The following is an 18,345-nucleotide window of genomic DNA, read 5'->3' on the forward strand; positions in this document are numbered from 1 at the left end:
GCTAGGTGCATCACAAAACTGCCAAAAAAAAAAATCCTAGAATCTCTACAACTCAGAAAATAAAATCCCCTCAAACAAAGGTTTGGAAGCCAAAAATCCCAAAGAAAAAAACAAAGAAGAAAAAAAGCGCACGTCAAAATTTCCTTTTTATACTATGTGTGAGCTGCTGCTGCACCGTTTGAGGCCCCCGATCCTGATTCCTACAGTTTGCGTCTCCAGCCCCCTCGTTCGTGCGTGAGCTGGTCTGCCCCTCAAGCCACATTCCAGCCCCTGCGTTTTGCATCCCACGTGAGCTGCTCTCCTTTCCACTAGCATTGTGTGTGAGTTTCCAGAGCAGTTTGTGAGGCCACGATCCAGCCTTCTAGTCCCGCATGCATGAGTTTCCAGAGCCTTCTTTTGGGTGTTACCGTGTCAGTTGGGTATTTTCAAGAATACCCACGTGTTTTAACATCTTTCCCATAATGCACTGCAACATAAGTAAGATGTGAGAGGAGTAAAATTTTGGGGTATTAATTTTGGTGTGGACCAGCTACATTACAACTCTTTTCAAGTGCAAAATACCAAAATTTAACATTGAGTCAAGTACTAAAAACTACTACATAATTAAGTGTTTAATTCATTTTTTAGTTAGACAATTCATTCACTTTAGCAGCTTAATCATGTAGTTTTTGACACTTTATCAGTTATCATTGTTGGAGTTTCCTTGTTCTTTAGGACTTCAGCCAAAACTCATTATATACGCGGAAAACAAATCAAAGTTTTTTTAAACTTTATTTTTCAAAAGTAAGGAGTGCTTATAAAGTAGGAACATGAAATTTAAGAATATTATTTATTGATCATATATATATGTATATATGATTGAATTGAATTATTTTCTTTCTTAGTTTTGTTATAAATATTTTCATTTTGTCAAATGAATATGACTTTTTTTTTTCTAATTACATAAGCAATATATAAGTCGTTATATGGGTTGGCGCTAGAACTTTTTTTTTTTTTTTTTTGGATAGAAAATCAACTTTATTGAAGATAAAACAAAAGATTACAGACATTTATCAAGCTATAAAGCTTGAGAAAGAAAGTATGGAATACAATCTTCCCACATCTCAACATTCTCTACATTCCAAGCATGTCTTGCAAGACAATGTGCTGCTAAGTTACCCTCTCTATACACATGTGTGAAGGAGCAAGATGCAAAACTAGTTTTTAATCTCATAACCTCACTATAAAGAGCCCCAAGATCTGAGTGAAGCATATCTAGTTGTTGCAAAGAATCAACAAGCAATAAACAATCAAATTCCACAATTAAATTCATGACAGCCATTCCAGCACATAGTTGCATCCCACACAAAACAACCAACAGTTCAATGGCTTCTGGATTTTCCACTTCATTCTCAGCCATACTTGCTGCCACTAGCACTTCACCCTTGTCATCCCTTAGAATCAATCCAATTCCAGCCTTCCTAAGATCACATAATAGAGCCCCATCAGTATTAAGTTTCAAGCACTCAGCTAGAGGTGGATACCATCAAAAGAGCTTCTGCATTTGTGTTTGAGACTGCCCCTTTACAGACTTGAAACTTTTCAATAGGCCTAAAGCATGTTCAGGCACCTGTTTAATGGACAAAACCACATTTTCAAAAACCATTTTGTTCCTTCGGTACCAGAAACCTTAAGCCAAAGAGCAAAAGATAGCCAAACTATCATGATCCTTTAGTAGACAGAGCTCTCTCTGTGAGACTAATTCAACAAACTTAGCGTATGATTCATAGCCAATCTAGGGACATGTTTCTTCCAAGACTCTCTCAGAATATGACAACTGAAAACTACATCATTTAAGTCCTCGACTCGATATTCATAGAAACTGCACTTCCCTTCAGTTACTAGTTGTTTCTTCAAAAGATTTTCCTTAGTTGGAAGACAATCTCTACATGCTAAAATTTTAATCTAACTTGGCAAAGGTAAATTCCACAAAGCCTTCCAAACTGCATGTTATCGATCCACCTCTGAAGTTTCTACTACAACAGCCTTTAATTGATTTGAAATAAACTGATAGCAGCTTTTAACAGTAAATTTTTCATTCCTTTCATGCTCCCAAATCCACTTATCAAATGTATTTTCTGGTCCTAGCAGCAACTTTCTTATTTCTGTAACCAAATTTGGATTGAAGAGAGATCTAAGAATCCCCACATCCCAATATCTTCGATTTTCTGCAAACAAACTCACCACCCGATCCTGTCTGTGCTCCTCAGATATCTCATAGCCTTTTTGAATCAGAGCCTTATGTCCAGGTATCCACTTTTCAGTATGAGTTGTTATACCATCTCTTATCCTCCTTCTACACCCTTCTTTTAACCATCTCCTAGCTGCCCATATACTTCTCCATGTGAAGAAAGGGCAATAGCCCAATCCTACCTCAAGGAAACTAGATTTTGAGAAATACCTTACCTTAAGCAGTTTGTAGAGCAAAGAAGTATCATCTTGAAGCAATCTCCACCCTTGCTTGGCAAGGAGAGCAAGCTTAAATGTTTGTAGGTCTTTAAAACCCATTCCCCCTTTTGATTTCCTCTGACACATATTACTCCAACTCACCCAATGGATCCTCCTTTCCTCTTGCTCCTGACCCCACCAGAATTTAGCCATAAGACTCTCTAGGTCAGAACAAAAACTGCTAGGTAGCAAAAAACAACTCATTACATATGACGGAATGGATAATGCTACAACTTTCATCAATACTTCCTTTCCCCCTTAAGAGAGTAATTTTTCTTTCCAATATTGAAGCTTCTGCCATACTTTCTGTTTAATAGAATGAAAAGCTCTATTTTTCGATCTACCAACTATTGGAGGTAGACCAAGATATTTCTCATATTGTTGAAACTCTCCATTTCCCCACATCAGCCCAATTTCTTCTCTCTTTTCCCTATCCACATTACTGATGAACACCATGGCAGTTTTCTCCTTATTTATTTTCTGACTCAAAACCCTCTCATAAACATCCAACAAGCCTTGTAATCTCCTGTTTTCTTCCACCTCAGCCTTGCAAAATATCAAGCTGTCGTCTGTAAACAATAAATGATTTATGGTTAGGACCCCCCTACAAATTTTTATTCTTGAAAGCTCTCTCTTTGCCCTAGCTGTCTTTAGCAAAGCAATCAAACCCTCTGTACAAAGATGAGAGAGGTTAGGGGACAAAGGGTCCCCTTGCCTCAACCCCTACTAGGAATGACAGGACCCTTTTACTCCCCATTGATTAACATTAAGAAAGAAACTGAGGTCACACAAAATATAACCGATTCTATAAAAGCCCTATCAAAACCCATAGTAGTCATAACAGCTCTAATAAAAGACCACTCCACCCGATCGTATGTCTTGCTCATATCCAACTTAATAGACATGTAACATGTCTTCCTCTTTCTTTTATGCTTAAGAAAATGAATCAATTCATATGCAATCAACACATTATCCGTAATCAACCGATACGGAACAAAAGCACTTTGACTTTCCTCAATAACAGAAGGTAAAACAACCTTCAGCCTATTTGCTACCACCTTAGCAATCAACTTATAGACCACATTACATAAGGAAATGGGCCTATAGTCAGCTACTAATTCAGGAACTTTTTTCTTGGAAATTAGAGTAGTATTTGTGTGATTAATAGCATAAGGGAAAACACCTGAATTTAAAGCATTGAGGACTGCACTAGTGACTGAAGGACCCACTAGATGCCAATATTTTTGATAGAACAAAGGTGACATCCCATCAGGACGTGGTGCTTTTTGGGGATGCATCTGTGTCAATGCTACAAAGACTTCAGCTTTAGTGTATTCCTTGCATAAGTCTTCATTCATTATACTTGAAACTTTACCAACAAGTGGGCCCAGAAACTCAAGAGGCCCTATAGGATTGGAGCTCCTAAACAGGTCCTTAAAATAGTCAAGGATAATATGGTCTTTCTCCTCACCCGAATGCCATTCCCTATTACCATCCTTAATCCTTACCAACTTGTTTTTCCTTTGCCCCTGAGAAGCCTTCAAGTGAAAGTATCTAGAGTTTGAATTCCCTCTTTTAGCCATAGTAATTTTGATCTCTATTTCCATATTAATTTGTCCCTTTCCAACCACTTGTGTACCTCCTCTCGAGCCCTATTATGAGCCTCTCTATCATCCTCCAAAGGGTCACACTCATGCAGAGAAGATAAGTGTTGTCTTACCAAATGCAACTGTTTTTGAACATTCCCAAAAGAAGTTTTATTCTAGCAACTTGACTAATCACCACTCTCCTTTATCAAACCCATTACCTTAGCCATACTACAACCAACCCCATCCCTCCTCCAAGTGGACGTGATAATATCCTCATAGGCTTTCTCCCCTACCCACATTGACTCAAATTTAAAAAGTTTTTTGAGCTTCACAGGGACCTCCTCACCATTAGTTTTAACCCAGAGAGGGATATGATCAGAGTATGCCACTAATCCATGTACAACAGAGGCAAAAGGAAATCTAGACCACCATTGTAAATTTGCAAAAGCCCTATCTAGTCTTTCATGAACATAGTGCACTGCATTCCTACGATTACTCCAAGTAAATTTCTGCCCCCTAATTCCCAAGTCCTTCAACTCACACTCATTGACCACATTTCGGAATGCAGTAATCTGCCATTTAGGTCTAGGGTTACCCCCTCTTTTTTTCATGATGACGCATTACTTCATTAAAATCCCCTAATGCTAGAACTTAATATTACTTAAAGAAACCGTCTCATTTATAGAATAAGACGGCCTTATGTAGGCCATAGGGGTAGGGTATGTACATTCCCTAAGAGAAGTTGTAGTTAGTAATGTTGACATTATCAAGTTCTTTGTCTGTTTCCAGGAGCTTAATTATTAGATGAGAATAAAACAGATCAGATAGATATTACTTATACAGTTCTGCTAGGTACAACCGGCCATGCGGAATTACTATGCAACCGACTGACGTGTTGGCATTTCACAATCTCATTTTTCTTGATTCGTACATCTGAAATCTCCTTTCCCTCCACCTTCATCTCTTCCTCGTCTGCAAGTTCAGGCATGGTACACCTTGGCGAAAGTGCCATGACCCAGAAGTCGACCCAGCTCATACTTAATTGCCATGGAGAATCGTCCATTACCATCTCTACTCTTCTCAGCCATTTCTAACAACTTTCACTTGAAAGAAGAAATATATATATATATATATATATATATATATATATTGATACGTAAATGAGGAGCAACTAATTATATGATGATGCATGTTGTTATCAAAGAAAATGACTTTGAGGATCAACATCTGGGAGTTCACTACCAACAGATACACAAGTTGTGACATAACTAGAGCGGCAGAGCCTACAATGGACCACCCCGTGATGAAAGTTTGATAAACAAGAAAAAGAAAACTATGAAAATAGAACTTTCGAACATTGCCAATTGCCAAGTTCTTCAGATTTCGTTCACTATATGTACTACATTGCGATAGAAATAGCAAATCCTATGCCAACATATGCACCTGGATACATGAACAAGATCAACTTTTATGTTAAAAAAAAAAAAAAAAAAACAGTCAGTTAGGAGTCTTCCATTCATCTCAAGTAGAGAAAGCAACTTCCATAGCTTGCAAGACTAGTCCTATGATACCTCGTATTTTAATGTATTTTAACTAAAAGATTAATTTTATTAATTTAAATATTGGTTCTCTTGTTTTAAAATTTATTGGGTTTCTCGTTGGTTTATTTCATGATTTTTAAGTTGTGAAATCTATTTTGATGTGCTTTCTTAATATTAAATATTGTTTTGCATTTAAATTGTTCTTTAATTTAAATTAGTTGTTTGTGGGTTTTAAAATTATTGTGTTGTTGGATTTAATTATTTTATTTTACTTAGTCTTTGTGTTTAAATTATTTTATTTAAATTTATTGTTTTGAAATCATTTTCGTTGGATCATTTTGTGACCCAAGTTATGAGGATTGGACCTCATTTCTTTTCCTCCATTTTTCTTTTTCCTCTTTTCTTTTTCTCTTTCCTCTTTTTCTTCGTTATTTTTCTTCTTTTTCTTCCTTCCTCCCCTGCTTCTTCCCTCACGCACGAGCCCCTCTCTCCCTCTCCCCGTGCATTTTCTTCTTCCTCCCTCAGCGCCGCCGTGCGCCACCCATTGCCGTCACCGCCCCTCTCCTTCTCTTCCCCTCCTACCGACGACCACCCCACTCTAATTTCATCTCCTCTCTTGCCGGCGTTTGTCCCCACGCGCCACTCTATGTCGCGGCATTCTTTGTGTTCTCGCCGCCGTCGCACCACCACTGGCCACCATCTTTTCACCATACTACCCTCGACCTCCCAGCGACCTAAACCACCCATCCCCAGCTCTAATCTACCACCGGTGAAGCTCCACCATCTACTTTTTAGATTTGAGCATTTTGGCCTCCAAACACCTCCCACGCCGCCACCCACGGCCAACCACCACCACTATTAGCTTCACCGACATCCCTAAGCCCTTCCCTAATAATCTTGAGTCTTAATTTGTCATTGTTCAAAAGTGAGTTGTTAAGACCCACGGCCTAGTGCATTTTGCACTGTTCCGTTGCTATGTCGCCACCTCTTGCACCTCCGTGATCCTTCGAAAAGTATGTTATAACGCTGTAAGTATTTTTTCAAATAACTTTTGAGATTTAAATGTATTTTTTGCTCTAACACATATTTACTGTGATTTGGTTGGTTGTGCAGGACTGAGTCCAAGGAGTAAGGGAGTCGGTTGGATTGGAGGATGGAGTTGTGTGATTGGATTATGCTGGGTTTTGTTGGCTGTTAAATATTTGTGTTATGTCATATACAATGCATTTGCACGGATGTTCATGTTTGTAAATGAAAATTAGGTTTTCGTGTAATTGCATTCATGTTCATGTGTATATTTGAAAATTGAATTTTCATGTGAGAGAAAGGAAAGAGACTGTAAGGATGGTGGTAAGCAGGGATGATGATAAAGTATCGCCTATGATTCTCGCCTACGGTGCACACGGTAGGGATGGTGGTAAGCAGGGATGATAGTATAGTCCTGCATGCGATTCCCGCCTACAGTGTCCAATAAATGGTTGGATTTTTTGTGAATCATTTTCTGAGAAAATAACAGATTATATTTTTGGGCCAAAATGGGATTTTGGCATGTGTTGGAAAACATTCATTTTCGAGAAAATGATATTTTGGATCTGATGCATATTTCATCATATGCATGCATGTTGGTAGCATTAATGCACTTTTATCTCGTGGGTTGTTTGATTTATTACTTACCTGCGGTACCGTTTTATGGTAATGTAGATTTTGATGCAGATGAGGACGAAGAGCCTGAGGGATCGGCTCTGTGAAGGAAATGACATGTGGTTGCTTTTAGATTACGGGATTTGTTTCCCTTTTGTCCATGTATTTGGCTTTTTACTTTATTTTACGAATAACTGTATAACTTTTTAGAGGTAATTTATTTTGAATATTTATATTAAAAAATTCTGGTACTTAGTTGACTACTTTTAATTTATCCGCTGCGACTTTTGTGGTGCTCTTGTTGCTTGTTGCACACACTTGAGCACTTATCGTTGGCATGTGTGACCTGTGTTGTCATCATTCCGACGTCACGATTCTCACGTTTCCGTACGTGGGAGTCAAGGCATCACAGGTCCAATATCAAATCTGAAATTGCTCAAGCTCTTGCCAACCAGACGATGGATGCTATAAGGAAGAAGGTCGACGAAAACACAGTAAACATAGTATGTGGTCGGTTCACCGGCAACCTCTGTACCTGCACTCTTCCACCCCGTAGCTCCACCTGCCATGATGCTCTTAGACCCAGAAGTCCTAGCAAGCTCAACACTGAATCTCCTTGCCACGGTTCTTGAGAAAGCAGAAGGGGGCGGGGAGGGGAGAATGAGTGAAATCGAAATCGAAAGGGAGAATGAGCGGAAGAATAGAGTAGGAAAAAATTGACATAGAGAGAAAGAGAGAGGGAACGAAATGAAGAGAGAGGTAGAAAAAATAAATTTTTTTATCAAAAGGTGCACCTGATTAGGCGGGGGTTCCCCCAACCGGTTGCAAGTAAAGTTTTTCTTTAATTTAACAATTCTGCTATGTAGAACCGGCTATGCACAACTGCTGGGTAACCGAGTTTGCCACGTCATCATCTGACAGAATTAAAAAAAAGAAGACAACTGCACGGGAAGAAGACATTTGAGAAGAGAGAAATGCCCAAACCCAAACCCATTTGGAGACCTATCTGTAAACCGAGAAGACGACTGCAGCATTTCAACTGGAAAATGCGAGGTACCATCTGACTGGAAAATGCGAGGTACCATCTGTAAACCATCTACAAATGTTTCTTTCATCTGTAAACCATTTGCGTTGTGTTTCCTTAATAGTGGATTAAGTAGTGTTTGCTCAAATTTAAGCCCATATGAAGTTTTCAGAAAAACACTGAAAAAAGAATCTATTTCCCAATCTAGGTCCGCCATCATTAGGTAGGCTTTCTTTTTTATTTTTTCATGCTTCGGTAAATCTTTTGGTCTTTCTTGGAAAAATGGGTGGAAGAAAAAAGACAAGACCATCCATTTCAAGAGTTTTATACTAAAGTTATCTACTTTGAGAAAGGCAATTAATTCTTTGGATGCGAGAAATTATTGTTCTAATTCTTTTTCATTGTTTTTTTTTTTTCTTTTTGCAAAAATTGCATCATATTGAACAATTGAAAAGCTTGAGTTTCCAACACCATTAACCTTAAGGTTCAATTCAAAACATACAGAAAAATTGATCAGTATGCATAACCATCTTTGGTTCCAAGTTTCTTTCCAATTTAAATGGGTTTTGGTTCATTCTCTTAATAAATTCACACCATTTGTGTGCTCTCTGGAGGGAGAGTTCTCCCTGCACTACATGTCTGTGTCCTTTTCTGCCCCCATTTTTAATCCTAATAATAAAAAAGGTTGCTAGCGTGCAGTGCTGAGTAGATATTGTAATGTGATAACGTGAGCCCTCCCCTCATGATAAGATATCTGAAACTTTGGGTGTATTTGCTTTCATGCCCTTCAAGTTGTGGGCATTTGTTTTTCTATTGTATATTTTAGAAATACGAATGAAGCATGTAGGGTATGATCAAGTGCATTTTATGCTAATGGGTGAGGTTCTTTTGCTCTGTTATTTTAAATTGTATTCTTTAGGTGTAATGCAAAAGGTGCTCTGGTGCTCTCTTGCAGGAAGGTTATTACACTTCGTTTAACAGCCAAGTACTTTGTGTGAGTATCCATAACAGTTCACATTTTTTTTGGTTACAAGCCAAGTGCTTTGTGTGTGTATTTATAACTATTTACATCTTTTTAAAATAATTGTTTACACTTTTTTTTTTTTTTTTTTTTGCTATCTTTTTCCTGCCAATAGCCAATACACGAGCTTACACTTTCCCACTAGTTCTTTCATCTAGAATGTTGGAGTCCTATTAATTTTGTTCTAATATTCAGCATGGTTTCAAAACCTATATTCAGCTTGGGAGAAAAAGCATAAGGAGTTGGAACAATATTTACTGATTGAGCTGTGAAAAGTTGAGTTATAACTTAAAATCTTATAATATATGGGCTTGGCCAGAAATCTCTCTCTCTCTCTCTCTCTCTCTATATATATATATATATATATTAGGCTTCTTTCTTTTAGATATATCATCCACGTGATAAGTCCCTGTTAATATCGATGTGTTTAGATATGGTTCCTCGAATTAAAACAAAAATCACTAAAACCTAATTCTTTATGATTTTGCTTATTACTTGCTTGTATCATCCATGTGATAGTCCCTGTTAATATCGATGTGTTCAGATATTACTTACTGTCACTCCAAGAGGAAGAGAACTAGACTATGAATAATAACGATACTGAATTGACGAAGAGTTTGAGAAAGCAGAATCGACGTGTCATAGCATCAGTGTGTGGAGGACATAAGAGTCTTGCCTCAAGAAATAGCTACAAAGACAAGGTGACAGTTCTTCTCGAAATTCCAAAATCCAAAAACAAATGAGCGGCTGGTGAAATTTTGTGAAAGAAATATCATGTGGTTTATGGTGAAGAAGCTATGAGAGGAACTTGGACCTTTTGTTGCATATATAATTATGACCATCAAACAAGCGTGGTGATGGGAAGTAAGAAAGCAAACCCAAATCAACTACTATCATAAAAAAAGAAAAGTCACAGTAGGCCATACCTATTAGATTTCCTACAAAACTCGTATACCCAAACAACTGAATTGGAAAAAGAATAAGATTTGAAGATGCTCAACTACCTGAAGGTTGACTGGATGTAGTGAAAAATAGGAAGCGAGAAGATTGTAGCAGATTATGGCCATCTCTTTGACCTTAAGGCAAAACATCAGCTTCACATTCGGGCAAAAGAGAGTGAGACATCAAAATCAAATTTATCAGCATCATAGCTGCTGATCAAGATAAGGATCCCTAGGAGATTCCCTGGTAGACCCCAAATAATCTGAAACACTTTGAAACATAATTTTTCACCCATGAGGTACTGCGAGTTAACCATCCGGTCTGGGCATGTTCTTGCATTTCAAGCACGTTTTTCCTTTCTTCCTCTGCCAGTATCTCAAGCCACCATTTAGCCAAACTTTCACAGCTTCAACTCCTTCACTCACAACCTTAGCTGGTGGAATTACAAAAGGATTTTGTTCCAAGTTGAGTTTGGTCAAATTGTCAAGCTGACCAAATGTATCAAGAAGAGCATGGATTTGATTGTTGCTGAGATCAAGTTTCTTGAGGTTTTTCAAATCACCAAATGTGTCAAGGAGTTCCTTTAGGTCACTAAAATTACTGCTAAGATTGAGAATTTCAAGATTAGTCAATCTTCCAATCGCAAGAGGAAGGCCATGGAGCTCATTGAAGTGAGCATCCAACCAGGGCAAAGACTTCATCTCACATACTGAATTGGGAAGGGAACAAATCTTGTTCATATGTATTGCAAAATTTGCCATCCTTACTCTTAACAACAGCTACTCCCTACAAATAACATAAATTGGTCATCAAATTTTCTGATAAAAAGACTAAAAAAGGCCAGCATTTAAAACTTTATTCTTCCCTACTTAACAAGAATACAGGTCATAAACCTGAATTAGAAAAACACAAGTATAAAGACCAAAATAAAAAAACAAATGTTGTTAATTAAGCAACTCAAAATTGACTACTTGTGAATCAGCAAAGCTAACCAATTTCGAGGGTTCCTTCAGTTAATCTTTTCTAGGAAAAATTAGGGTGTTTTGCAAGCGATCATGAGAAGAAGCCCAATCGGAAGGGATGGAGGAGGAAAAAGAAGAAGCAAAGAGTGAAGAGGAGGCCCAGAGAGAATCAGCGACAAGTGCAAATCTAAATTGCCCCGCGTAGATGAGCACAAGTTTCACGGATCCGTGCTTTCCCAAGCTCAAGGGCCTAACCATTATCTCATCTCAACAGGGAGAGAAATGTAGTGAAGCAGAGCAATTTATGTTCTGTAGATTTTGAAGGTTTTGGTGAAGGAGAAGGGGAGTAACAGTTTTGTCATCAAGAAGGATGAGGTAGAAGGAAAGGGAGGAGAAGAATCAAAACTGTGTGTTCATTAAACATTATATCCCACCTTCTATTTACTGACGTGGAGCCAGTTGCACGATAATTACATGGGGCGGTTACGTTTAGCATTTTTCTTAATTATATACCTTTGGGTATCACAGTTGGAATCTCCTACGTTTGGATTCGAAAATGAGTTGAAATGAATTGTGAATAATAGTGAGATGGATTGTGAATAGTAGTGAGATTTGTGAGTTAAAGTTGATGAATAATAGTGAATAGTAGTGAGATAAGTTGAGATGGATTATAAATCCAAACCGGGCCGGACACAGGCACAATAGTCAATTTACTTTGAATCTCTTTAATTTGTATTGAGCTGATCGAAACAGATTCACTGTTGTTTTAGGATGGATTTCCCTCCAAATCTCAAAATAAACCAAATTCTTATCTTAATCGCATTGAAATAGGTAACTTAAAGGATTATTTTTTAGAATGGTTACTTGTTCTCTAAACTCCTCCAGTGATCAGTTCTCTCTATCTCCTTTGAGAAATACTGTAAGCCATCCACCTTCTAATCAACTGATGTCCCCAACTACCCTTCATACCCACCCAATCAACCTCAACCAACCACCCTTCTCCTATGGATCCCCTTAACATTGACAAATGTATCTCCCTAACAAAGGCCCTCTCCTAGAATGATCTGCAACTAGACCCTGCACCTGAAGCATCAGCCCGCACTTCAAATCACACACTGGTAGGTAGACTCATCTCTTCTTGCCCATTAAATAGATTTACGTTCCATTCCACCATCAAAGCCATCTGGAGCTTTGCAGAGGGTCTAACCATAGAGGATCTAGACAGTAACACTTTCCTTTTCACCTTCCCTCTATCAAAAGACAAAGACTGAATCTTGTCCCAATGTTCATGGAACTTTCGAGAATATCATATGATATTACAAAACTGGCTCCCAGGACAAAGTCTACGAGAAATAGACCTAGAGCACTCTACCTTCTGGTTGCAAATCCATGGCCTCTCTCTACAGCTCATGACATCTGAAAATGCCAAAAAAATAAGTACGGTTCTAGGAAATATACTTGAAATAGACTACATTTTTTGTGTAGACTATTCTTCAATCCTAGGGGGTCCACCAAAAAAATTTCTCAGACTAAAAGTCCAGCTTAAAGCCTCAGCCCCCATTCAAGATGGTTTCCACTTCCCACATTCGAGTAAATCCAATGCGAAAATCATCTTCAAATATGAAAGGCTCTATAATTTCTATTACTCATGTGGACATCTAGGTCATACATGCCATCAATGCTCCTTCACAGTCAAACCATCAGAAATTTTCACCTTTGGCCCCTAGATGAGAGTTGAAACCCAAACCCTGTCAAAGTCAAAACCTATCCCTGAGAACACCTCCCACCCTTGAGAACCAACTTCAGCCAAATCTACCCATAAACCCTAAAACAGATAACCAACCCCCATCACATTTGATCATTACAAGCGAAGTGATCAACTTGCCCCACATCATCACTAAAAGCCAGTCCCATAAGGGGAAGCAAAAAATGGAGCTCATCCTAGAACTGCATCGTGAAAGCCACCACATGAACATTGTAGCCCACCTCTCCTTCTCATAATGCATGTAGGAAAACAGTACCATTCCATGTGGCCAAATGTAGCCAAACTCTGTTGAAGAAACATACCCATTTAATTCCTGCCAATTTGTCTCCTTGTATCACCCCAAATCCAATACCGAGCCCACAAAAAATAATCCAAATAAATTCCTTATCCCTTACCCAATTATCTCTTGCAAATCCAGCCACCCATTCTGATCAACCAATTCCCCATGTGATCCCTTGTAGCCTCCAAATCCCATCTCTAAACAAATGTTCTGCAACCTAAATAATGCCCATCTCTCCCTTCACTATCTCGAATCCCACTCTCCCGCACATAAACTCATCTTTCATTCTACAAGTCCATCATATCACAATTTGAACACATATTGGGCTCATCAGAAATCAATCACCCAAACCATAAATATCCTTGCTCGTAAGCCCATCTGGAAAATCCATCCTCTCCCTAACCCTAATAGACCCCAACCCAACATATCCCACTATCGACCCAACCTATGCTCCCCACCTTAACCCCTACCCCCAACTACTAGCACTACCCATCACTGAAACAAACCGATGTTGCCCTTGCTCCCCCCAATCATCAACCACAAAGGCAATTTTCACACCATCCCCCTACTGTTCAATACCATAGACCTTCACCTAACCCCTACCAATTAAAAACAACTCATTACCCATGCAGAAGATCATTCCCATACACGTATAGAGAAAGCTCCCATACACTGCAAGTTGATCTCGGAACTTATTACCCCAAACACCAAAGGCAAACAAAACTATGGCAAACACGAAAAACAAGGTTCATCAGGTCATCTTAATCCATGCTCAAAGAACTCGCTCAGTGATGATCTCACTCTGTCAACATATCTCTCCTCTTAGAAGAAAAAACCAGGTAACAAATCTCATCCATCCTTAAAGAAATCAAGATACAAGCCATATCTCAAGCATGACAACTCTCCAGTGGACATCAACCCTTATATCCCAATAATGCAATCCCCCCCACCCCCCAAATTTTTGAGGCCACGATGGTAGGCCCAAAACCGCTACCCTCAAAGAAATGAAGTTATTAGCTTAGAACTATAGGGGCATCTCCCGACCCCGTTCAATGCAAAGTCTGAGGGCCAACATTAGGAATCATAACCCTGATGGAGTCTTCTTAATGGAGACGCTTTTGTCTGATGTAAATACTCAAACTATTGTAAATAGTCTAGGCTTTACTTCTAGGTTCATATACCCCCCCCCTCTCCTTCTGGTAAAAAGGGTGGCTTGTTGTTCATGTGGAAACTGGGTCTGGATGTGGAGTTTGTAAATATCTGTAGTAATATTATAGCTCTTTTATTGTATTCAGACCCTGTATATCATCCATGGTTGCTCACCTTGATCTATTGTCCAGCCCAACAAAAATACAAAATTGAGTTCTGGAATAAGCTCAATTCAATCATCAACTCCTTCCTAGGGCCTTGGCTAGGACTAGGGGATTTCGATAGCATTATTAATCAAACTGAGAAAAGAGGGGGCCGCCCCTTTGCTAGCTCATCCCAACCCTTAGACCTCATTTCCCTGATGGAACGAAATGGTATGATTGATTTAAGCACTTCAGGACACCAATTCACTTGGTCAAATAGGAGAAATGGGCTTGCTAACATCTGTGAAAAATTAGACAGGGGCATTGCCAACAATCTCTAGAGAACCCTTTTCCCTGATGCACATTTGACTAACCTTCCAATGGTCTACTTAGATCACTCACTCATCATCCTCTCAACCTTTATCCCAAAAAACCAAAAGAAACCCTTCAAATTTGAAGAATTCTAGACCAGAGATCCATCCAGCATAGAAGTTGTAAAACCAGCATGGCACCATCTCAATTATGGCTCTCCTGCCCTCATCCTCTTCAAAAGATTGAGAGCAACAAAAAAAGCCCTGAAATTTTGGAACAAGCTCTCTTTTGGCAACATCCAATCTGGGATTCACCTCCTCAATGAAGCTCTCATTGAAGTTCAATCCTCACCCTTAGGCATTATTGATAGAACTTTGGAAGAACACCTCCAATCAAACCTCAATGAACTCTTTTTTAGAGAAGAACAACTTTGGAGGCAGAAATCACGCCTAACTTGGCTTACCACTACAGATCTCAACGCTAGATTTTTCATATGTCAACCACCATCAAAAGAAGGAGCAATGCCATTGATAGCCTGAAGATCTCACTAGGTATGTGGTCCTCAGACCCCTCAATCATCCAAAATTCTTTCATTGAACACTTCAGGAGCATTTTCACAACCTCTAACCAGCACTCCCTGAAAATCTAGACCACCTATGTCCATAAAAAATCTCATCCATTGAACTTTCATCCCTAATATCAATTCCTAATGATATTGAGAGTAAATCAGCCATCCAAAATACCCTCTAAAGCTCCTAGTCCTGATGGATTCACTGGTCTTTTTTTTATATTCTATTGGGATGTGATTAACACTGATTTGATAGAAGCAATCAAAAGATAAAAGCATGCAAAATCAAATTTATATATATAGTCCTTCAATGGTTGATTATGTTTAAAGAAATTAATTTTTGAAAAAGATAGGTGAATCAGATCAGAGAATTTTAATAAAAAATAATATATCTACTTGTGAAAATTCTGTAAATTAGAGAGGTGTGTTGTTAATAAGATAAAACATAGAAAACTTCCAAAATCGAATTTATATATATATATATATATATATATATATATATATATATATATATAGTACTTCAATGAATCATTGCAATGAATTTATTTATTAAACATAAGGCTATTTTATATATGCTAGATGATTTCTATTTGTAACGATAAACAAGTTTTTATTACAATTAGCCAGAGAAAAGTATGCGCTTAAAACCAATGAATGAAAAAATGGATTACATACTAAAAAAAATCACATGTTCATGATCAGTTGCTTATAGTTTGTTGCTTTCCTGACGTTCTTTCAGTAAGTGCTCCTCTCGAAACAATCTTTATACTTTCTTTATGGACAATAGGTTTTGAAAAACCTAATTGAATTACTTCAAATGATTTCAATAAAAAATAGTGTATCCAGATGTGAAAGATTCTACAGATTAAAAAAGTTGAATCTAAATAATGTAAAAATTAACAGATGCAAGAAATCTAACATAGATATAAATATATATATATATATATACTTTTAATCAATGATTGCAATTAAATTAATTATTAAACATACGAACATTTCATATATTCTAATTGGTTTTTATTTCCATAAGAAAGTATGATTTTATTAACACTGAGGAAAAGTGTATGCATGCAGTTATAATTTTCATATCCTGTGTTTGTTGATTTTCATTTTTGGCATTTTATCAATCATATATGCATTTGTTTTCTTTGTATCCCACAGCTCTCATGACTATATTTCCCTTTATTTAAAAAAAAAAAAAGTTATTTGCATCAATCTCAATTTTAATTATGATTAATTAAATATTATGATTAATCAAATTCCATCAATCCGTTTGTAACATTTTCTATTTTCTTAGAGTCAAGTTTTCCTTTTACATCCTATTCATCAATTCCGTTGCTCCTAGTTCTTTGTCAACATAATCTAATTGTTGGAGAAATACTTCCTCTTCAATAACTAGATGGAAAGTGGTAAGATTCCTCAAAATATCATAAACATAGATCTAAACTTTTTCAAGGAAATTTATTATATTTTGATAATTTAAATTTTTTTCAAAAAATTCCCGAATGTCTTGGAAAACATAAAAAAATATATATTGGTATAATTTAATATCAGAAGAACAAAAAGAGATTTATCGCATAAGGAAAAGAGAGAGATATGCCCTAAGCAAAGTGTCTAAGCATGATGCGTGCTATTCATAATGAATCTCAATTTCTATTTCACCCTATGACTGGTTCTAGCCAACCAAGTGTTTCAAGCGGTAATCTTGAAGTTCTACACAACAATGATATCTCCCAACTCGTGCAGAATCAAGGGCAATGTGTTTCTAACATTGATGTTGAAGCTAGAGAGATGTCCTCCAAAGAACAAATTGTACATCCTTTGTTCTCTGTTTTGTTTCTTTGTCTGCTCTTGTATTTATTTAATTCCACGTAACAAAAGATTTGCTTGATAGGCTGTCTGTCTTATTCGATAGACTGCTTGTCTTATTCATGACCAACCAAATTTCAAAACAAGGATATCCAAAAAAATGAGTTGGTATAATTTAATATCAGAAGAACAAAAATAGGCTTATCATAGCAGGAAAAGAGAGAGATATGCTCTAAACAAAGCGTCTAACCATGATTGTTGTTCAGAATGAAGGGCAAGTTCTATTTTGCCCTATGGCTACTTCTAGCTAACCAAGTGTTTCAAACGGTAATCTTGAAGTTCAACACAACAATGAAATCTCCCAACTGTTGCAGAATCAAGGGCAATGCATTCCTGACATTGATGTTGAGATCATTGTCCAAATGTTGATGCTTTTGCTTTAAATTATTCACATGATGCATCTATCATTATGGAACAAGATGCTATTCAAACGAGTAGTTCCACAAGTTCTTTACCACTTAGTGTAAGAACTACAAATGTATAGAATGCAAATAGATTTGATCAAGTTCTAATTCAACAGGTGTATTGTACATCATTTGTTCTTTGTTTTGTTTCTTTGTCAACTATTGTATTTGTTTAATTTTACATGACAAAAGATTTACTTGATAGGCTGTATGTCTTATTCGATAGGTTGCCTGTCTTATTCGAGACCAACCAAATTTCGAAACAACGACATCAACAGCTTCTCGGGGTAAGAAAGAAGTTTACAAATGGGTGATAGTTCTTCCTCCCTTTTCATCCTTTTATTATATATTGGCCAATGATACGTTTGATGTAATCATTTGCACCATGTAAGAATTTGCTTTTAGTCTTTAATATATGTTGGTTTTTTTCCTAGGAAGGCAGCATTATCGATCCGCTTGCCTTAGGCAAATACTACAAACTGTGCCGCTTGAAGTAAATTTCTTACTATCAGTACCATCTTGTAAATATTGGGGAGCAAAAAGATTCTATTATGAAACAAATGGCTTTTGTTGTGCTGATGGCACCATTTATTTAGTTGCCAATCAAGTTCATGATCAGCTCTATAACTTGTTCAGTTTAGACTCAGT

At 37.4% G+C, this 18,345-nt stretch overlaps 1 protein-coding gene and 1 pseudogene across 1 annotated transcript; both read right to left on the reverse strand.

Moving 5' to 3' along the window:
* Positions 1–4,261: 4,261 nt before the first annotated feature.
* LOC121267268 lies at positions 4,262–4,687 on the reverse strand. Its single transcript, XM_041171116.1, has one exon. It carries the CDS (start codon positions 4,685–4,687, stop codon positions 4,262–4,264), a length of 426 nt encoding a protein of 141 aa, XP_041027050.1.
* Positions 4,688–10,378: 5,691 nt separating this feature from the next.
* LOC121267269 lies at positions 10,379–11,006 on the reverse strand (annotated as a pseudogene).
* Positions 11,007–18,345: the final 7,339 nt, after the last annotated feature.

This window comes from Juglans microcarpa x Juglans regia, chromosome 5S, assembly GCF_004785595.1.
Source record: "Juglans microcarpa x Juglans regia isolate MS1-56 chromosome 5S, Jm3101_v1.0, whole genome shotgun sequence".
Classification (NCBI taxonomy): Eukaryota; Viridiplantae; Streptophyta; class Magnoliopsida; order Fagales; family Juglandaceae; genus Juglans; species Juglans microcarpa x Juglans regia.